The sequence below is a fragment of the Cynocephalus volans genome, chromosome 8 (genome assembly GCF_027409185.1).
Source record: "Cynocephalus volans isolate mCynVol1 chromosome 8, mCynVol1.pri, whole genome shotgun sequence".
NCBI lineage: Eukaryota > Metazoa > Chordata > Mammalia > Dermoptera > Cynocephalidae > Cynocephalus > Cynocephalus volans.
The window spans coordinates 102,915,114-102,938,272 of record NC_084467.1 but is presented as its reverse complement, the minus strand read 5'-3'; the positions used below and the strand labels follow the sequence as shown (position 1 = coordinate 102,938,272).

General features: G+C 41.9%; 1 protein-coding gene across 1 annotated transcript in view; it reads right to left on the bottom strand.

The window, feature by feature from the left end:
• Nucleotides 1-22,835, bottom strand: part of ATP1A1 (ATPase Na+/K+ transporting subunit alpha 1) — a 30,060-nt gene extending 7,225 nt beyond the window's left edge. The window contains exons 1-14 of the mRNA XM_063105458.1: nt 22,547-22,835; nt 12,280-12,390; nt 11,578-11,637; nt 9,349-9,552; nt 8,583-8,696; nt 8,108-8,242; nt 7,871-7,988; nt 7,144-7,412; nt 6,420-6,618; nt 6,084-6,193; nt 3,888-4,022; nt 3,172-3,364; nt 1,713-1,888; nt 570-706 (exon numbers count right to left, since the gene is read on the bottom strand). Coding sequence (XP_062961528.1) covers nt 570-706; nt 1,713-1,888; nt 3,172-3,364; nt 3,888-4,022; nt 6,084-6,193; nt 6,420-6,618; nt 7,144-7,412; nt 7,871-7,988; nt 8,108-8,242; nt 8,583-8,696; nt 9,349-9,552; nt 11,578-11,637; nt 12,280-12,390; nt 22,547-22,558 — 1,973 coding nt within the window. The 5' untranslated portion in view covers nt 22,559-22,835. The remainder of the gene's footprint in view (nt 1-569; nt 707-1,712; nt 1,889-3,171; nt 3,365-3,887; nt 4,023-6,083; nt 6,194-6,419; nt 6,619-7,143; nt 7,413-7,870; nt 7,989-8,107; nt 8,243-8,582; nt 8,697-9,348; nt 9,553-11,577; nt 11,638-12,279; nt 12,391-22,546) is intronic.
• Nucleotides 22,836-23,159: the final 324 nt, after the last annotated feature.

The following is a 23,159-nucleotide window of genomic DNA, read 5'->3' as shown; positions in this document are numbered from 1 at the left end:
TAAGACACACTAGGATAGTATGTCCCAGTTTTATAAAGTGACAGAGCTGATGAAAGACCAAACCTTCCCCTAACTACAAAGTAGGGTGAGGAGGCCCTAACTCTTAACAAAACTAATTTAATGCCAATTTTTTTTTCCTTTTTGGCCTGTCCCTTCCTCATTTTGTTAGTGTGGACCTGGAAACTGACAAGGCCCTAGGTGCTAGGCAGTATAGTTAAATGGTTAACAGCAGGAAATAAGAAACTAGACTGCTGAATTTATCACATGACTTCACCAGTTCTGAGGCACTTTGAACCTCTCTAAGCCTCAGCTTCCCTGCTCTGCAAAACGGGAATTATATCTACCTTAACAGGTCACAATACCAAGCATTTAGAACAGTAAGCATCATCTAAGTGTTGTTTATTATGACTTCCTCTTACGTAAAACCCTCTCTAGGAATGACAAGGTTGCTTTCTGGCAGTGCAGGCACATTCCTTACTCCGAGCAAGCCTAGAAGAAAACCATTTAGAGACTAAACTACCACTATTTGCAAATTTACGGAGGACTGTGATTTGAGCTTCCTACCTTACCTGGGGTTCACCTGGCTGACTGGGATGTTGAGGCGGGCAGCAATGTCTTCTACGGTCTCGTTGCCTTCTGAGATGATGCCCACACCTTTGGCAATGGCTTTGGCTGTGATTGGATGGTCTCCTGTGACCATGATGACCTATAATAAGAAACAGGACAATTTAATTTATTGAATGCAGCTGCCAAGCAAATGACCTTTAACAGTCTTTTATTTCAGTAAGCGAGAGTAAATATTAAGGATGATTGAGCTTGGAATATCAAAAGGAAAACAATGCAAATACAAAACTGATAAACAACAGATAATCTGAAATATAAACACATGTACTCACAGAGAGGAAACAAAGCCAACTCCTGGATTTTATCTTGGTACATGCTCACATAGCACACACAGTGTCTATTTTTCCTTTTACACAGTTACATAAAAATACACAAATTTACTAATGCCAGCAAAAAACGATAAAGACCTGATACTGGTAGGATTGTAAACATGCCACATATTGCTGGCTAGCATTCTCAAACTGACCCAATTTGGAGGGAAGGTAACATGTAACAAGAATTTTACTACTGTTTTTGATCCAATTATTATAGTTAGAAGAATATATTTTAAAGGAAATAGTCAAAGTCATGAGGAAATAATTTCTACAAAGTTTTTCAGGGCAGTATTACTCATTAGAATAAAAAAATGAAAACAAATCAAATACCTGGCAATGTGGGATGGGGGGTCAGGAATATTAGTATAGCTGAATAATAACATTCAGCTATTTAAAAAAAGAGATACACAGAGTATACCAAACATTCATTAAAAAAAGTTAACTGAAAACACAGAAGACATACCATTCACTGCATAAGGTATATTAATTTAGAATAATGCAAGTATTTTGCAATTTAAAACTTTACATAAGTCTTTTGCTCGTTTTACTCTGCTTACATTTCTTTAAAGTGTTTTTTTTTCTGTAATCTCTCATTTGCCATTTACACCAACATTTTAATATTATTTGGTATTTTTTGATTGCAACTAAGCTTTGGAGATGAGAATACTCTAAGTGAGAAAAACAGCTGGTCATCTGACCTCCAGAGGCAACATTCACTAAGTAGGGTGTCCCAAGGCACTAAGAGATGAAGCCAAGGCGGTGTCTGGGTACTACCTTAATTCCAGCACTTCGACATTTGCCCACGGCATCAGGAACAGCAGCCCGCGGGGGGTCAATCATGGAGATGAGGCCAATAAAGCAGAGATTATCGAGAGGGAAATTCACATCATCAGTGTCAAACTGGAACCCTTCAGGAAACTGTTCATCTGGCAGAAAAAGGTGGCAGAAACCTGCAAGGAGGGCAGGGAGCCTATGAGGATTTTCAGTACCATCAGCAGCAGGACAATAGCAGCCTGTTGTCCATCAAGTCCACCTTCTACTGGATGTTTAGTTTGGAATACTTTTTTAAAGTTCTATAACAGCATGAAGGTTTTGTTTAACATTTATGAGTTATATAGAATTCATTACCAAGCCTCAAAGGAATAGGAATTGTTTGATGTGGAGAAGACCGAATTTTGAGCACCAGGATATCAGGGTTCTAGACCTGCCTACTGACAGTAAGTTATTTAGATTTGGCAAATCATATGATTATCTGTCTCAGTTACCTTCTCTGAAAAGAATAAAAAAAAATACAAAAAAAAAAAAAAAAAATCCTTGAGGCCACATCTCTGCTCACTTGTTCATTTAACAGAAATATATTACTGAGCATCAACACAGGGCATCATGCTAGCTACTTCGAGGATAAATGCAGATCAGACATGTTTTGCCCAAGGGGATTTATCATCTAGTTTTATAGTTAACAGAAAAATCAAGATATTCAAGACATGTCCTTCAATGTTGTATGAAGGTTACAGTGGTCTTTAAAGTGGTTTTTTGAGTCCATGTGGACTCAAAGAAGAGAGACTGCTTCTAGTTTGGGGTGATGGAGGTAGGGAAGCAAATAACACTTAAGGAAAGAGAGTGATCTTTCAGTTGGAGAACTGCAGAATAGAGGCACCACGAGTTAGATAGGAGGGAAAGGGTATGAACCTGAATATGGGACCAGGCAATCGGTTCTAAGTTATCCAAGTTAAGGAGAATAAGAAATATATAATAATGAATTTATATCTATCAACCTACAAGTTTTATAAATGCCACTTTCCCAAATCCATTGAACAATGGGTAAAATGAATTTCTAAACTTCAGTAGCTGTCAGTGTATTCTAGATGCATTAAGAATTAATTTTAATTGAATTAAGCTTCTAGATCATGGCCATAGCAATAAAGATTAGATAATAAAGCTCCCCTTCCTCCATTTTTTTAAACAAACAGAACTGACCAGCATGAGACCAAAGGTTTAAGTAAGAGTCAGAAACAAACCATCAGGACTTTGTTTCCCACAGCCCATTACACTGAACATTTCTCCAGCATTTATTGTTTTCAAGTAATAGGGGGTAAATAATGAAGTAGAAAGATTGCCCCAGAAAGACTCAGAGGAAGATCAACATGACATAGAGATCACTTATAACTGGTCTGAGACTAGATAACTTTATAGAGACATGCCCTGGCACTTTGTTACCAGGTTAACTGTGTACCTAGTACTCGCTCTCCAAGGCCGCCCAGCTCCAGGTAGGCATTCTGAAAGGCATCCTTCAGCTCCTCATCCAGGGGCTGCTCCTTGCCATGGACAAGTATAGAGCTGCAACGGTCCAGGATCCTTTCTGGAGCGCCCTTCATCACCAGCAGGTGTCGGGGCTCAGATGTGTTGGGGTTCTTATGAATGGACAACTGTGAAGAATTATTCAGGTGTAAACAGTGGATGGCTGGACATTGCAGTCCATGGAGGAAAAAGCTTCACTTACTATTTAGTTTGTTACCAAAGACCCTAAGATCCTTTCTTTCTGAACTCTGAACTATCTCATACCTTGTAACATATTTTGAATACTACAGAAAAAAATGAGCACTGTGAAGTATTATTCATAGATTCCTGACACATGTTCACATAAAAACTGTCCTGAAGAAAATTTGGAAACAAAGGGACTGGCATGCACCTGTGCACGTACACCCTAGCCCCTATCCCAAACCACAAGCAAGCATTCGAAAGGGCCCAAACAATATTTTGAAAGAGGCTTCATTTATCCTGCTGATACTCAATTAAAGCAGGACTTTCCATACGTAGTCACAGTTAGAATTTAGAGTTAAAGTTTGTAAAACTCCAAAAGGGACAATATTTCTTCTTCTATCTTATGATCCTTCCCTCTTTGTTTCCCAGCCTGCCCCCCACCCCATGGCTACCCCCAGCCCTTCAGACCTGGTACTTGTTGGTGGAGTTGAAGGGTATCTCAACAATTTTGGTGTATCTGTCTCTCATCTCCTTCACAGAACCGCAGCACAGCTCAATGCATTTTAAGAGTGCTGACTCGGACGCGTCTCCTGCAACTGCCCGCTGTGAACAGAGACATCTATTACTTTCCTGAAAAAGTTTCACTGAGGCCTCACTGAAAAGGAAAAATAACTCAGAAGGTATTCCAATCTTATCTGAGGGAGGAGAGGAAGCAGCGCTGTTGGAGTGACAGCAGTCCCTTTAGTCCAGGTGGCTGCTGTTCACAGCGCTTCACACTCAAACCCCAACCTCTGTCCCCACCCATCCCACATCAACTTCTAGTAAAAGAAGGGTGTGTGAAGGTGTCACCCACTCTAGGAGAAGCAGAACACACCCTTCTAACCTACTTTTGCCTATTTTTATCTTCCCCAGCCTATTGAAAAGTCTCAAAGCCAATGATATTCCCAACTACATATTTTTGGTTACGAATCTGAAAATAACAAGCGAGAAAGTAAACATTTAAAGCACCCTTTGTTGCCTTAGAATCTAACAGAAAATGTCTTAGGGTCTCAGAACTGGGAGCAGTGTCTATGTCAAAGACAAAGTAGAGGACTTTACATTCTAAACATAATTCAAGTATGCAAAACTATACGGGCCAAAAGGTTGTGAACTGAAAGCTATATCACATGAGCTCCAACAGCAATGTAATCCAGCAAACAATTTAGTTTGAAGCCCACACTTCAGGTAACACATACTCATATTTTTTTGTATTATTCTTATATGGTGACACACCTGTTTTGACATACTAAAAACATCTGCAGTTGCAAACAACTTTTAAATGGGTAAACATTTTTAGAATGCTGACGTGCAAGGCTGCATATGCAGATGAGCAAATTAACGCTCATAAGTATAGTAGCCCTAAATAATAAGGATGGCTAGGTTTGGTAAGAAACACTAAATAAGTGGGGAAACTAGTTTTCATTAAAGCAGAATAATAGGGCTGCTACCTTTTTTCTTTTCTTCCTTCCTTTTTTTTTTTTTTTTTGTGACAATGCCATTGACACGGCCCAGCTCCTGAAATACCCAGAATACATATCCCTGCTACCCTTATGGGGGTTTTAAGTCAGGAAAGATTTGGTACTTGTGAGTCCCAATGCTCTAAGCCTAGAAAATTTCCACTTTGAGGTAAGGAAAAACATAAAGCAGGCATCTCAAGTTTTATCCTTGAGATAAACAGCAAATCAAGATCAATTCAATGTCAAGAAAATCCCCCCCCCCCCGTTTTTTTGTTACCTGGCTGGTACAAGGACCAAACATGGGACCTTGGTGTTGTCAGCACCATGCTCTAACCAACTGAGCTAACTGGCCAAGGAAAATCTCCTTTAAAGAATGAATGAACTGTATCTTCATAAAAGAAGCCATTTCAGTTACATCTAAGCCATATTCTCTTTGGCAACTCAGTTTATATCCAGAGATACCACAGAGAACATGCTGAGTCTAGATAGCCTCACACAGCTTTCTCCTCCACAGGATTCTGTGCAACTCATGGCCCTTCTGAGATTGCATCTTCACTAGGGCAACACAGTAAAATCACACTTATTTCAAACTGCATGAGACCTCCATGAGGCTGAGCTTATTTTTGCCTTGAGCTTATTTTTTGCATATTAGTAAACATGCTAAGAACAAATAAGATAAGAGAAACAGCTCAGCTATTTTAAGAAAATAAATAGCTTAAGGGATTTATTGTAATTCACTATATCCTAATATGCAAATACGATTATAGAGTCTCTAAAGTAGCCCTCACTGTACACTAGGTTAGGTGTTATCACATAAACTTAGAATAGGAAAAGTGGATTAAATAGGTTTTCACCAGTAGTGATCATCTCCCCCTCTTCCCTCCATCCCCTGCTGGTCAGATTTTTACTGTATCTTCCCGTTTTTCCACCCTGTGTAGATCATGGAATACTGTAAGTATGTGAGGATCTACAGGCAACACAATGTCAGGTACATATAGCAAAGTGTCACACAGACCATTCCAGGTGTTCTACAGTGAACAGTTATTTTACAGACCACAATGATAATGTGCTATTTTAAAAGAACACTTAGATAGCAATTCTTGTGTGGTATCTACACAACCCCAAAGGCAACTAACAGCTAACAGCTAACAGCAACTCCTGAACATACCTTAAGAATAGGTACATTTTCCTGGTTAGCCTGAAACACTGCCCTATTACAAAGACCTGCAACTCTGGACAGAGCGAGCCAAGTGGTTGAAGTCTTGTCGAACGAGACACCTGATGGAGACAAGAAAACACAACAGGAAAATAATGCATTCACTTTGAGTGCTATGTTCTCTATTCTGTTAGTCCCACTAAAATATGCAACGAGACAGCTCATTTCCCAATTAATGAAATTAATTAGGTTTTAGATATTTTTCAATCATGTAGGGCAAATTAACTTTTCTATTGACATGCAAAAAAGATCCTAAAAAAAAAAAGTGAGAGGCACTCCTGGTCTTACCACTCTGATTCTCTGTTGTATCAGCTTCATGGATTTGATTGTCAAACCACATGTGGGCCACTGTCATCCGGTTCTGAGTCAGAGTTCCAGTTTTATCGGAGCAGATGGTGGATGTGGACCCCAAGGTCTCCACAGCTTCTAAGTTCTTCACTAGGCAGTTTTTCCTTGCCATGCGTTTGGCAGTAAGCGTCAGACATACCTAAAGTGTTAGGAACAGGATTACTTCAGTCAACCAAGTTGGAATCCTGTACAAACTCCTGTTACACCCTAATATGCAAGAAATTTGAGAATTAAAATTGGAAAATTAAATCTCTCCAACCTGCATCTGAAGAAATAATAATAATGGAAACATGTATACGGGCTTTCCATTCTACCCCCCCAAAAACCAAAATATTAAGGAAAATAGTAATAGCCAGGATCTACTAAATTCTGTTCTCCCTTCTTACCCCCAAGTTCTTTTCTTTTCTCCACTACACTGTTTTGGATCATGTGATAATTTAAGAACAATATATATGCTTTTGGCTTACTATCTCCTGTACAAATACATGCTGAGTTTTTCTCACTGTGAAAGCTTACCATGTGATGTGGCTCTGCAGAAAGACTATATATAAACATGAAGAATAAAACGTAAGTTGGCAACCCCTTAGAAGAGGGTAGTGAGTGAGTCAGGTCAGTGCAAGCTGATCTGAGTGAGGATGACCGTCACCTTCCCCAAGCCTCTTACCGTGACAGTGGCCAGCAAACCTTCTGGCACATTAGCTACAATGATACCGATGAGGAAGATGACAGCCTCAAGCCAGGTGTACCCGAGGATCAGAGAAAGGATGAAGAAAGTCACACCCAGGAACACAGCTACACCCGTGATGATGTGGATAAAATGTTCAATTTCTGCAGCAATGGGGGTCTGGCCCCCTTCTAGCCCTGAAGCAAGTGTGGCAATTCTTCCCATCACAGTGCGGTCCCCAGTGTATACAACAATGCCACGTGCGGTTCCTTAAAAAAAAAGGGGGAATTGTACCAAATTGTACCCAAGTGGAAATAAGCCACAGAATCTGCATGATTAATTACATAGCATTGTTAAAAAAGAGACAAAGAGACATACACTTTTTTTTTAAGGGCCAGCTCTTTTGTAGCACATGCTGTATGTTTAAACCACAGAGACTTTGCAAAGAGATTCCTATTTATTGGTAGAACAGCAGCTCCAATATCCATGCTACACTGGTGCTGCCAAAAGAAGAAGGTCGGTGGAAGTAGAGGGAAAACGAAAAACAGCCACAAGGCTTCCTGGGTTTTCCTCCCAGCAAGTGAACCACCTCTGCTCTGTGTTTAATGGAAGTTGTTACAAATGGAGCCAATAAAACAAGAAGAGAAATCATGCCCACCATTTTTGTTTTGTTAACTCCCAAGATAAATACCATGCTACACTCAATAGTCTCTTAAAAATGGTCTACCTTCAACACAATTGGTTGAAAAAAAGGCAATGTTCCTTGTCTCCAGTGGGTTTTCATTTGTGAAATCCGGAGACCTGGTCTGGGGTTCTGATTCACCAGTGAGTGAGGAGTTATCCACCTGTGCATGAGAAAAACAAGAAGTGTCATATGAATACACTGGTCTCATCATGGGCTACCATACCCCTCAACCTGCCCAACAGCAGAGCTGGCTATGAGAGGTTGTGTTAAAAAATCTACCTTGCAGCCATTTGCAGATATGATTCTGAGGTCAGCAGGGATTCGGTCTCCTCCTTTTACTTCTACCAGATCCCCAACTACAACATCCTCCGCATTTATGCTCATTTTCTCACCATTTCGAATCACAAGGGCTTGCTTTGGAAGGAGAAACAGTTTACACTGTTAAATCAGGTAAACAGATACCGACAAAGAGAGGGTAGTGTCCCAAACAAGAAATCAAATTACAAATGATCTATAATCCTAATTATCTGAATATATAACAAAGATATTCCTCTTAGATATTGTGCTTGCTTTTAGAGTTTATGTTCAGAAGGAAGGCTATTGCTTCCTGGGGTAGAAGAAAAATAGGTCTGGTTCAGAATGGATGGGAAAGGCATCCATCTCTGGTGGAGTCACTTAATACTTAACTTCATACTAATTCACATTATGGGGGCTGTCAAGGAACCTCATTGGGGAAGGACAAAGCACTAGGTACCTGAGGGACCATGTTTTTGAAGGATTCCATGATCTTTGAACTTTTAGCTTCTTGATAGTAGGAGAAACAACCAGTTATGATGACAACAGCTGACAGCACCACACCAAGATATAGCTGGAAGGGAACAGACAAGTCAGGACCAATGGCTCTTAGTCAAGAATTGGGAACATTCAGTTAATTTCTGACTAGACAAAAAGCAGATATTTGCTAGAGATCAAGACTTCAGAAATATACAACTCATGTCTTCATATTTACTTTTCTAGGGACCATGTCCACAAGAGTAAGAAATGGAGTCAGTCATAGACACTTGGTCACTAACCTTGATAGACTTTTGGAAATGTTCTAGATTAATCAGTTTCTCCTGCTTTATTAAAACAGACTTTTTCCAAACAACTTGTGTCTTTTGAAGAATGGCTACCAAATATTTCTAAACAGATGTAATGTGCCAACATTAAAAGCTGTGCTCTGCCATCTAATGAGTGGCAGCCAGGCCTGGGCCAGGACCTGAGCAGAGCTACCTGTGCCCAGCAGCAACGTGTGGGGTGGACATCCAACTTGTACAAGCATCCAGAGTGGCACATGGAGAGAGAAACTTGAGACGAAGAAGGAAGAGTAGATGGGCCTTGAAGGCAACAGCTGCTTACACTATTTCCTAGTGTTTAATACCATCAAGCAACTTGTGGTAATTCAAAGTAAGCAGGATGCAAAGACGAAGAGGACACCTCACATGTCCCTACTAATCCACACGCAGAATTACAGAACTCACATTATCGTTTTGAGGTTCCTCTTCCGTGGCAGCTACAATGCTGTATGCCAAGAAACAAAGAATCGCTCCAATCCACAGTAACATGGAGAACCCTCCAAACAGCTGCCGACAGAATTTGACCCACTCAGGAGTAGTAGGAGGGGGAGTAAGGGCATTGGGACCGTCTCGGGCCAGGATCTCAGCAGCTCGAGCAGATGTTAAGCCCTGAGAAGTGGAGGAATATAAATAAGACAAACTGTACTAATGCTTACAAGCTAATACGAGGGTACTTCAAAAAGTTCATGGAAAAATGGAATTAAAACATAAATCTTTCCATAAACTTTTTGAAGTACCCTCATATACTTATCTGATAGGTGGAATGCTGTCATATGCTTATCTGATAGCTGGAATGCTGTAATGAAGGATTTAGAGACGAAACAAAATTTCCCAAGCTTAAGAGCATGGTAAAAACTATGAATAATTCTGATTATGATCCCCCACATGGTTAAGGCAAACAATAAGCCCAAGTTTCCTGAAGGATCCATAACACCTAGATTAAAACTTTTAAAATGCATCCATGGACAAATGTAAATCCAGCTTGGTTTCTTCTAAGTTTTAGATCAAGGGATTCACACCAAATTGCATTTTTACCGAAAGGATATTTATCTTAACTGGTTCAGTTTTGCAAATTAAGAGCTTTAAGTTTTCTGTGTATCGATTCTGTCAGGGAGGAAAAGAAACCCTCCACAAACATCAAAGGAGAAAAAAACTTCTGTAGGACTCCAGCCTCTTATTGGGTTAACAGACAAGTTTTGGTATAGAACTTTAGACTTTGGATGGCAATTAAGACACTTAACTGGCAGGGAAGGGCTAATATACATGTATGTTTTAGCTAACTCCCACCAGGAAACCTGTGAATTGAAATGTATTCACTGGAAAAGTCTACTGTACTGAAGCCCTGCTATTTCCTAATGGGCCTTAAAACCAAGACTCATTGACTGCAGAGTTAGATACATGGCTTCCATTAAGAGGGGAAAATATGACTAATTTGGTACTATTAAAATACCAAGTCAAGAAAAAGATGTAAAACATTTTTGTCTGAAGTACCTGTTTATATATATTTTGTGTTCATGTTATTTTTAATATTGAAATTAACTAGGGAATGTGGGGAAAGCAGAAAAGAAAATGAAGCAGACAGAAAAAAGAAGGAATTAGTTAGGACCCTTCTCCCCCTCAAGTTCATGATGGATTATCCCTTGGTAGAATAATAAAAACAATTACCAAGCATTTGAGCACTATCTACATGTTAGGCACTGAATTCAGTGCTTTAAATTTATTAAATTGTCTAATTCTCATGGCAATCCTCTTTAGATATTATTAACCACATTTTACAAGTAAGGAAATAGACCCTCAGCATTTAAGTAACTGGTTTAGGTCACAGGGAGCACACTTCATAAGACTCTAATAAAAGCTTAAGTGAGGTAAGACATATGAAGCACTTAAGAGACTGCCTGGCACACAGCACAGAGGAACTGTGAGCATGTTGTTCTGAGCAGAGCCAAGGCCTCTCTCAGAGCTCAGGTGCCCAAGACAGTGTGTCTTCTCAGAGCCTCTTGATGCCTTACTGAAAACAATGACTGCATATTAGTTTGGCATTCAAGTTATTCCCCAGACTTTTTAGTGACTTTCTAGAAATAAAAAACTCTACTGCCCTGCCCAGACTATTTACTTTAATAATATTTGTAGCCAATTTAATATCAAAATCGTGTAGATAACAAAGATATATAACACATTTTATTGAAAGGTTTCTTTGAATTTTGTACAAAACAAGTTTCAAATAAATGATAGAATAACCAGGTTTCTGGCACACTGCAATAAACTAGCTGGGAAAAACACAAAATTTGAATTGTTGAAGATTCAACTAGCTAAAATATCCAACTCAATTTAACAAATGTAGAAAAATAAAGCTAAGATTTGTAATCACCATGGTTTTGGAGCCAATTGCAAATCCTGGTGCTCCCAAATATTGAGTCTCACCTATACTATGAAATAGGAAAAGTAGTATCTACTTTCAAAAAGTTCCAGGGAAAATAAAATGCTAGCATATAAAAGTCTAAGCTGTCATAAAGTAGGTACAAAGATGGTGGCTGTCATTATTTTCCTCCTAGAGCTCCCAAGGTTAGACATGTGATACAGGAGAAAATAAAAGGGAAAACTAGGATTCTGTACAAGTTTCAAATCAGAACATACTCGGTTTAAGTCTGTTCCATATTTACGATGAAGTTCATCAAGGCTAAGTTTATGGTCATCCTAAGGGAAAACAGAAACAAAGAAAAGAATTCAATACTGAAGCATAAAAAAGGATAAAAAAGCATCAACATTACTCATTACTATCGCTAGGCTCAGAGAGTTTTTCTTCAGTGCAGAAGCTGGTATACACTTTTCACCACTGCCTAAGGGCTTAGCAACCACGTAGCTATCTACTGAGAGTTCATCATTGGAGGATGGCCAAAGCTGAGTGATGAAGGTCTGTTACTGGCTGCCACGACACTTCAGAGAAACCCAGCAGCTCTTAGAAATCTAATAAAACCTCATCTGCCTTCTCTGATGACTAGGTAGATTCTAGACAGGTTAAGTCTGGAGAGGCCAGAAGTTCCCACTGTTTGACATTATCTAGAGAAAAACAAGGACCCATGATATCAAACACAGTTCCTTCTGTGGACCTTTGATTATGCCAGACTGAATAACTTTTCTAACCTTCCAAAAGCTTTTAAAATGAAAATTTTCAATACTGACATCTACAGCTGGGTAAGATCTGTACAACTGCTACAATCTTTTAAAATAAAGCAATTCTCTGACTGAGGGAACCAGGGATGGGAGAAGTGTACACTCAAAAATCTAAGATACAATTAATTTTTAAGAACAAAAAGCAACCTTCCTCCTAGCACTTACCATAGAAACTTCTTTCTTCAGTTCATCCATGTCCCTCTCTTTCTTGGCCTTTTTGCCCTTTTTATCGCCATGTTCAGAAATGGCTGCGGGTTCATATTTATCACGTCCAACCTACGGGAGAATGTGGGAAAGGTGTGGTTGTGAATTATGAAGAACATCTCGAAACTAAAGATTCTGGAGCAGGGGATTTTGGTAGTTTTTAGGATAGCCATTCATGAAAATTTATAAGTTTGTACTAGACAAAGCAATCTACTATTACACTGCCATCATTAGCTCACGACATGCAATCTCAACCCAAGGACATTAAGACCAGTAGGAAAGTCATGGAAGGCCTCAGAATGGCCCTGCCAGAGCCACATCCATTTGGGATGAATGGAAACAGTTGTGCTTTCAAAGTCCTTAATTCTACAGCCTTCCATCTGTACCAAAAGAATGAAACTATCTTTATTATTTATTTATTTATTTATTTATTTTTATTTTTTGGCAGCTAGCTGGTAAGGGGATCCGAACCCTTGACATTCGTGTCATAACCTGAGCTCTAACCAAGAATGAAACTGTCTTTACATAGCTAGAATACAGTATAGTACTTATGAGTTTGCATCTTGAATCAGACAGGCCTCAATTAAAATCATGGGCTCTACCACTCACTAGCTGCGTATCCTTGGGCAAGTCACCAACTCTTTAAGTTTCACAATTTCCTCTTCTACAGCATAAAGTTAAGAATAGTGTCAACCTCATTTACTGTTTTTGAGAGGATTACATGATATAATACCCTTAAATGCTAGTTACTTTTATATTACATTTAACCTCTTTGCTTTGCAAAGGTATTATGTATCAAATTTAAATATCTTTAGTGCTCATATAAGAACAATGACCTTTTTATCTTCTTGTATTTGGAAAGTCAGCTTAACAGTCGTCCTTAAATTTCTTTGAGACAAAAAAAAAAAAAAAAGGGTCCCCACCCTATTCTGTAGCCTGAAAATAAAACCCCCAAAATGAAAGTCATTAGAAATGTTTTGACATAAGCAGGATGCAGAAAAAGCGTGTACATTGTCACATAATTCACAGGATCCACCTACGCCTCTCAAAAACTTGAACAAGTTTTAGAGAAAATTTTGATTCTATAGTTTAAAATTAGATTGTTCCACTCTCCTACCCCATTTAAGATGTTTTGAGTTTATCTACACAAAGCCTGAGCTTGGTGCTCCAGAGCTCAGTCCATGGAGAAGAGCCCCTCATTCCAGACTCTCTCCACCCCCTCCCCAGACTGCCTCCCACAACTACAACTTATGAAAGGCAAACAAGTTGATATTTAGCAATTTTCTTAAAATGGATGATATGTGGTGCTATTACTATTATTTTGTGGCTCTCCCTTACTTATTTCTAACTTTTAGAAGTACATTACCAACTAGTAAAGCAGTAATTAAAAAAAGCAAATAAAAAAGTATATGCGTTTCAGTCATAACACAGTTGCAAATAAACAACAATATTTTCACTTGAATGTGAAAATACTCAAAATACTCTCTCTCAAGACTCCAAATAGAAATCCTGCTCCAACTCAGTTGGTATTGCCCACATGTAGAGACATTTATACTATTTACATTGTTCAACTTCTGTGATCACGTTTGCAGTATTAGTTGACAAATAACTTCTTCCAGCAGAGTGGGGTTCTTTAGTTTCTATCTTATCTGTTAAGAATGAAGCAGGTCTAAAGATAGTCAGCATTCTTGACATTCTCTCCATTGTGGAGCAAGCACATTTGCACATGCCTCTTTGAATATAACTCTTGGTGCCAAAGCTAAAATGAAAAATAATTATGCACACTACAAGCAAACAGACAAATGAAACAAAAGGAAAAGACACGGCTTCTACCAAAGAGAAACCAGTCTAAGGTAGTATTTCCTTCACACACTTAATGGGAAGATGCAATACCAAAAAATCATTTTAAAGACAGTGACCAGGGATCTCTAAATGATTTATATGGCCAGTTTGTATTGATTTTTAAAATACAGTTCATGAATTCTCTTTAAAGAGAATACCGCTTCTTTTTAAAAAGTTGAGTATCATTAAAATATATTTAAATAAATGAAAATCAGAGCTAAAACCCCTCCACTTTCCATCTGTATGCTTTAATTATTCTCAGACTTGCTATATTTTCCACTGCAAAAGGGGAGAGAATTATTGGAGCAATGAGGCCTTGGACACATTCCAAAGTTTTATCCCTATTTACAAAATAAATGTCTTGCCTGCAGCTTCACAACTATCAGTGGTAAAGTTAGTTGGGAATCTAGATTCCCTAATCGCTGTCCCTTATCAATTCATGCTACCAAAAGGCATACTTTTAAGTGAGGCCATTTGTTAAAGAGACATGGAAAACATTAACATGTAAAATCACTTTTTCTTGAACATTTTAATTTTCTCACTAGGCAATGTTCATCCAGAAGAACCAGGCAGCTTTTACAATTTGGTTCTTCTCCACAAGTAAAACAATAATTTAATACCAGCATATCCTGGTAGGAACCAAAATTACTTAAGTCCCTATCACTCTCAATTACTGCAGTTCCAAAGCCAGAAAAGTCTGTAGGGGGTGAGGGGCTGCTAGGTGAGACAGGGAACGAGTAAGACAACATTTTCTTCATTATTTCTTTTAAAAGCATTTGGGAAAAACAAAGGTCATAGCAAAGGGGAATGGTAAATATGGTGTTTCCTCAATCGATAGTTCCCTTCAGTGACCTCCCTGCTCACCTGGGCATTGGGCATGCGATTCCTACTTTTTCAATTAGAAAATCCAGAGCACTCCCCCACTCCCACAGAGGGACTGGGAGTGATGAACTCCCAGAGTGCGCCAAGCCACAGCACCCCTCTGAGCGCCTCTGAGGAGCGTCACAATGGAAACTCAGAAGGTTACACCATCTCAAAGGGGCTACTTGTGAAAATGAAGTAAGTTGGGTTGCATGTGTGGGTTTTTTTTCTTTCCCTATTCTAATTTAGGAACTGGGAAGTCACAGCAAGGGCAGGGGCTTGCCCACCCTTTGCAACACAGCTTAGGACGGTGCCATTAACTCATTCTGTGCTTCCCAGGGATTCCATCCTCTTAAAGATTCACTATGAATGTTGCTACTATTTGATCTGGGTAGAGGGAAAAGGTGCCCAGGAGATGGGAAGAGAAAATTCTACACACACACACACACACACACACACACACACACACACACACACACACACACACACACACACACACACACACACACACACACACACACAACCACCCCCGCCCCCCGGCCTTCATACCGCCAGCCTCCATCAAGGCAGGCTTTGAAGGCTTTCTCAACTGGGTACTACAGATGTTCTGGCCAGAGTTTCTACCATATCAGCACAGTGTTCTGTGGCCAGCAAGGAGCTAAGAGTTCTTCAGACTTCTGAAGCTCCTGCTGAAAAAGTGTAGAGGGAACCTGGAAGCCCGAGATTCCCACTCCCTTTAGACAGGTCTGGTGATTGTGCTTTTAACAGCCCCAAGTCATTCTAGTGCAGCCACAGGCTAGCTACATGACCTTGAGCAGTCAGCCTCAGTTGCTTTGTCCCTACAATGGGAATAACACTTGGTATAACTATTAAAGACCTACAGAAGGCATTTTGATAGTCTGATTAGCCAAGGAACTGCCATCAAATCTAGAAATGAAACACATTAAAAACTGCACTGTTTTCAAAACTCACAAACAAAAGCTTTTGACTAGCAAGAAGGGCTAGAAGAATGGCAAAAGTAACTGCCCCAAATGCAACCCATTGCAAAGTTGGTTAAGAGGGTTTGTAGAAATGGCATCTCTACACTCAATTTGGCAAATCTTGCCTTAGGAAAGTTGGGGGATGGGCTCTGGCCCAGCTGGTAGCCTAAAGGCACCACCTATCAGGGCTACTCTTACCACAAAAGAAGCGGGGGAGGGCTTTCCAATTTTCCTGGATGATATATTACTAAATCACCAAACACAACTGTGTATGTAAAGGTACTCTGCAAAGTGCTACACAAAGTTTATTATTATAACTTGGTTTTAATTAGCACATGCATTACTGTCATTCCTCACTTACTATGAAAACTCTTTTTAAACCTTTAAACAAAAAACTCATTTTGGGTATTTTTTTATTTCACCTTGTCAATTAAAACTTAGAAGAGGGCCGAGCCCGTGGCGCACTCGGGAGAGTGCGGCGCTGGGAGCGCAGCGACGCTCCCGCCGCGGGTTCGGATCCTATATAGGAATGGCCGGTGCACTCACTGGCTGAGTGCCGTTCATGAAAAAGACAAAAAAAAAAAAAAAAAAAAAAACTTAGAAGAAAATCACAGTCAAGAAATGATCAAGTCCAGTTCGTTCTATCTCCATTTGCTCCTAGATGATTAAGAAGTTTAGTTTATATACCCAGAATTTTCTAGCCAGGGATCTGAGGGCTGAGAGATGGCTGGGATTGAGGGAGGGCATGCACTATCACAGCACCGTCATAGTACTGCAGCTGCTCTCCAGCCCCAGTAGTGACACTTCACTGCAGGAGCAGCAGGTTCTCTGCACAGGTGACCACGAGGGACCACTATGCCTTCATATTCCTTCTCTCACCCAAACATGCATTCTAGAGAATATAATCTAGCAAGGCAAAGCAGTAGGTCCCTTTGAGAGCCCAATTCAGTTATCTCCAAAATTGGGCTGCAGCCTATTAGCCAGCAAGTGACAAAGAGAAGAGCTATAGCTCTAACCAGTGGGTTCCCTCATCCCAAAATGCATATGACTTTTCACCAATCTGCCTGCATGTAAATTTGTAACAAGCCTGCCAGCCTACCCTACCTGCACTAGTTAGTATATGTTCATGAAAAAATAAAAAAATAAAATAAAAAATATCTCAAAAATAAAAAATCTAAAATGTGTAAAGAATCACTGCATTTTAGATTTACTGACTCTTAAAAAAAAATATACTTTTTCCCCAGATATTAAAAACCAACACACATTGAAATCTTAGTTTTTTCAATGGATACTCTACCCCCACATTAGGCATCTGGATTATGAAATTAAAACTTTCTGCTTATTCCTCAATACCCTCCCCTTTGCTGCCTGCCTCACCCTTTTTTCTCATTTTGCCAGATCACTCTGGTTTGAGACAACAGATTCATAGAGGACACAAGTGTTACAAGGGGACCAAATCAATTCCCAATAAGCCTGGATCACTCCTCAATTGGTACCCTGAAGCCTAGGCTAGGAAGTAAAATGACTGCCAGGCTGAAGAGAGTAAAGGTGGTCCATGGACTAAAGAAATAGCATGAGCTGAAATAATCAATATGGTGCTGTAGAAGCACCATGTGGAGGATAAAAGAAAAACACAAGAGAATATGCCCCAAAAGTGCATTTGGGCCCTGCCCTCAGCATGATAACAGACTAGAACAATAAATCAAACATCAAAGCCCATTGAGTCACAAAACCTGACACTGATTATCAGGCCTATAAACAATGTGAGTCCCAAAGACAAAGCATAAAGCTTTGTCTGCCACCATGGGATCCAGCTTCGTAGATAACCAACGGTTGTTGTTACTAAACAGGGTTTGAACAAAATCAGATAAAGAGATATTTCAATGTAAAAGTCACCAAGGAAATAGAGAATGAGGTCTGAACAGAAAAGAGAGAATGTTCAGATACTAGTATATTTCACTGTAAAATCCCAAAGAAACTAGGGAATGAGGTCGATTGACCAAAAATCCCTTTGCTCAGGATCCAAATGAAACCAAACCAAAAAAGAAAGTATAGGGTAGAGGTGGGAGGGTACCTCTTTTCTGACTGACAGAATCTGTTATCCCAAACATCAGTCAAATAAATGCAAAGAGCTTCTTGTGGATTCCTGACAACAGATTGCAGCACAACTAATGAGGTGAGTCACATGCAAAGAACAGTCTCTCCATGACTCCAGGCCAAAGAACACACTTCCTCTCATACACTCAATTCACAGCAATGTGAGAAAGTTCAGACCTAACTTGGTTACATATCCTTTTCCAAAAATATATAAATGAAGGAGAGTTTTAAAAAAGTGGTTAGTGGATTTTGAAGTTCTCTTTACTTAACATTATCACTTACTGGATGTGTATTTTCAGCATAATCTAGATCTGGACAGCTCTGGCAGGGATCGTGAAACATTCTGCCCAGTGTTTTGCTGTCCAAACCCAGCCACTCTGATTATTGTGAGCCCATCTGATCTGACACTCGTGTTTCTTCTTCTGGCCAGCTGGCTGGCAGAGTGCCCTGAGCAGCTAGGAGAAGGCAGCACACACAAATACTCAGGCTCCCTCCCATCACATAATCAACCACGAAGGAAGTCCTTTACTTGAAAAGTGAAATCAGACGAAAACTCTACCATGCTATTAAATAGATTTGCTTATTGACCAAAGATAACAGTTCTTAGCAATGTCAATTGACACTTCCACTTGGCTTTCCTTTGAAGAGCAATTAATAGTATTTCCCATTACTTTCAGTCCTTATATGTTTTTCAGGGGAAAGAAAAACTGTTCTCTAGCTTTGAAAGGGCTTCCGACTAACTGATGAAGAGCAAACCCAGTTTATAAAAATTTGATCTTCTCCCAGTTCCAATTACTTTGTAAGCTTACTTTATAAGCCCCAACAACAATAGCCGTAACTCACACAACAAGCACTGCACTCACTCTATAAACAGAACATAGATTACTTCTCCTGATCCTCAGGGTGAGTATTCTAACCACCAGGCAGATGAGAAACTGAAGCCTTGGGCTTTTTTTTAAATGAAGAAACTAATTTTACTTACTTTTCCATACAAAATCCTTAAAAGCTACTTTAGTTAAAATCTCCTCATTCTTAAGTTTAGGCTATGTTCTTTTAAATATATCTGATTTGAATAGAAAGTCACTTATCTGTTCATTTGTTGCTAAAACAATCATAAAACAGTGATTTAGAAGGGCACTGGGAAGAAGCATGGATGAATGCCAAATCTACTGTGCTTTAAGATGTTGAATTCACCTTTTCTTTTTAAATGCATTTAGGAATAACACTCCCAGGAATCTGTATATTTTCACTTTTAGCCCTCGCCTGGATAAACAACTCAGTAAAACCTTTAAAGCATCTTTTGTTGTTGTTTTTTATTTTTATTTGGCTATTGAGTTTAGCACTCTTTCTCCATCTTCTCAAGTTTATGATGCAGGCCTCCCCCTTTCCTCCCCTCCCACCCAAAGGTGAGTCACTAGAGTGTTACAAACTTACTGGCAGGGAACACTACAAATGAACAGTAAGTTACCAAAAGGGATACACCCTCCTAAGAGGGTACAGAAAGAACCCAAGAGGGCAGGACTGTTACACACACAGAACAGGCACAGACAATGGGTGTGAGGCAACCTCCAACTCTCTTCTCTGCCCCCAGTGCTAGTCACTAGTTCCTGTGACTGCTCCACTTGCTCCAGGCCAGGCCTGGGAAGCGTTCCACTGAGGACTCTGCCTTACAATGTTTTAAGTCTAAAGTACTACCTTTATAGCAGCCCGGGGATATTTAGTCACACTTTCAAGTTGAGCTCCAAAAGGGCAGCTGATAATGTTACCATACAACCAGGATTTCTGCTGACAATGTGTGTCCCTTATGCAACCTTCACCTGAACCTTTTTTCCCTGCCCTTACTTAAATCACTACCCATAAGCTATGATTTATTTTCTGGGTAACTAAGTTAATATTCAAACCAAATCCAGAGCTGCAGTAAAAGACCTCATGAGACACCCCCAAATGCCCCTCCTCCCCACCTTTTATAAACTTGAGAAAACAAAGTTTCTTACATTTCTAAACAGTTATAGTGAACTAAACAGTTGTGAGTGGTAGGCCTAGCTCAGGATTTAAGCCAAGTCACTGGCAAAAACACCCAATAAGAAAAAAAGGGACAAAATCCTATTTCATCCAAGAATGATTCAGCAAGAGCTGTTCTTTCATTTTCTTACCAAATGTTTAGGAACAAGATCTTTAAGTACACATAAATGATGGTATTTCACATCAAAACCTAGGCCCCACATGGTACTTAGGAGGGGAAGAAATTAACAATGACCTTAAAAATTAGCTGCCGACACAGGCTTCCTGGTTAACCAATTATCAGCAGGGCTTTAGTCATCACCCCACCCACATTTTAATCTCCATGTGGAAAAATCCCAACATTTCAGTATGAAATATTCTTCTGAACACTTGGACTATCATTAAGTCACTGGGGACAACACAACCCTAATGTTCAGTGTTTCAGAGCACCCCAAATACTAGACACAACCCAGCTGATAAGCAGCTTATCATCTTGTGTTAGCCAGCTGTAATACAATCCAGTGTTTGCTAGGCCCTAGATATTTTGTTAGGATCCATAAGACATCTGGGTTGAACCTCCACTAACTACTCAGGTGTGCTGTTATTATACCACTACTGTGCAAGTGTGTGTGGTTATAAGAGAGCCATCTAGATATACAGCCAGAACTTAGTTACCCAAATATCTCCGTGGCCTATAAATTCGGTATCACAAATACTCCAGTTTCATCTTAGTGTTCTGCATAGAAGGCAACATTAAGGAGTAAACGTTATGTTTGGGCTTGGGAGACCAAAGACTTCAGGAATCAGGGACATCTGGCCTGTCACTAACCAACGGTTTGACCTTGAACAAGTCACTTCACCTTCCTAGGCCTCGGGTACACATCTATGATCTCTACAACTCCCCAAATCAGTAATGTCTCTGCTCAGGAAATAACCTTTTTTCTGAGGAGAAAGAAATAAAAGAATTAGCTTTAAGAGCTTGTTTACAGGAATGACCTCAGGTCTGATGGCCTGGTAAGCATAGGCCACTAACCCAGTTTCCATCCTGGGGAGTAGAGAGGCCGGCCCTCAGCTCTTTGCTGTTATGCTACTTGACCCAGACCACCCCTCCACATTTTATGCTTTTAAAATCTACACAAGTTGTGCCTTCCCACTTGTCCCTATTCTCCCTATCAAGTCCAAGCCTTTCAATTACCTCCTTCAAAACCCATTCAGAGTCCTCCAAATAATGCGCCCTTCCTCTGCGCCCATCACTCAGTCCACACCAGGAGTCTAAGGACATTCAAAGACCTGCTGAATGTAAAGCACTGTTCTAAGCCCTGGAAACAATGGGGTGGATGCTGCTCTCCCACCTGTATTCATGGCCTGGTCTTTTCTATCCCATGAATTGATACTTTCTGGGGTTATTTTGTGTGCATTTTTATCAACTGGGCCCCGTCCTCTGCAGAGGTTACGGGTTAATTCTTCGCCTTGCAGAAATGTAGGAACGCGACATTGTTACGGTATTCCCACAGCGCTCTGTGCCACTCTCCCGCCCTCGAGACCCCTAGCTTCCTTCGGGGGCCACTCTTTGGTGAGTCAGAGGCGCTGGAAACCGGGAAGGCATTAATTACTACCACCACGTTATCTCCAGTCCTTTTTCGGGTTTATTGTACCCGGAGGCCCTGGTGGGTCAGCCAGTCTTCCTTCAAGGCTCCTCCCTCCAAAATATTTACACACCCCTTCCCACCGTTAAGATGACAACTCCAGTTGCCACGGGAGCATCCGGTGTTTATGTTAAGTGGCCCATTAGAGCTCTCAAAAGTATACCTTAAAGGCCATCTTCGGGTGGGGAAGACACACCCTTCTGGCACCAGCCCGCTCAACGGGCTCCGCAGTAAGGGGAAGACAGTTCTTTCTTGGGGGAGGGCGGCCGCCTCTGCGGGGAGCTGGCTAAGCCCCAGCGCCTCCAGGAGAAGCAGCCTCGACCCGGAGGCTGCCCCCGCCGGAGCGCCCCAGGGGAAGGGGAGGAGCGCGCCTTTCCTCCGGGCACGGAGGGCGGAGGGAAAAAGGAAGGAGAGAGACGGGGGTGAAGGCGGGAGGAGGGAGGGGAGTCGGCCTCGGGGATGCCGCCGGCGGCCGGCTCCGTCCCGGAGCAGCCCAGCGCCGCCTCCAGCAGCCCCCGGCCCGCTCGGCCTCGGCGGCCAGCAGCCGCTGCCTGGGGTCTGCCCGCTGCCCCGCGTCCCCTCGGCGCTCCTGTCCCCCGCGGTGCACCCCCCCGCCCCGTTATTGCGCTCCCTCCATTTCCAAAGTGCGTCGTCTTTTACGCGCGCCGCCCTGCCAACCCAGTCAGCGCCGCGCCGCTTCCTCCGCCGCCGCCTCCCGCTGCCCGCGATCGCCCTCCCGACTTCCTCCTCTCGCCCTCCACGGCTCCCCGGGCTCCCTCCCCGGGCTCGCCCGACACTCACTCCCTTCCCCATGGTTGCGGTGCTCTGTGCCCGGCGCCGGGTCCTGCGGCTGGAGAATCAGAGAGAAAAGAAGAGAGCAGCGCCCGGCCGAGCGAGCGGGGCCGGGGGAGCCGAGAGGAGGGAGCTAGGGCTGCTGCGGGGCGGGAAGCCGGCAGCTCGGGCCGATGCCGCCACTGCTGCTGCCGCCGCCGCCGGGGCTGCTACCGCTGCTGCTGCCACGTGTCCGCCTCCTCCCGCCGCTGCTCTGCGCCCCAGACCCCGCCGCAGCTCGAGCCCGCGCCTCCTCCACACTTCCTAAAATATGCAACCTGCGTGCTGGCCCCGCCCACGCCGAGGCACGTCACCGTTACCGGAGCAACCTGACACCGGCCGCGGGCCTAGCTCCGCCCCCGCCCCAAGCCCCTCCCCGGGGCCGGGACAGCGCCGGCTGCGGCCAGTCGGGGCTCTCAGTAGGAGGGCGCCCGGCCCCGGGCGCGCGTGCCCACGTCCCAGGAAGGCTGCGGGGCTTGCCTGCTGGCGGGGCTGCGGGCACTCGGCGGCCATGGTGCACCCCCTCCCCTCTTCCCGCCGCCCTGCGTGACCCGCCTGCTGTGTAGGGCCCCGAGGTCCGCAG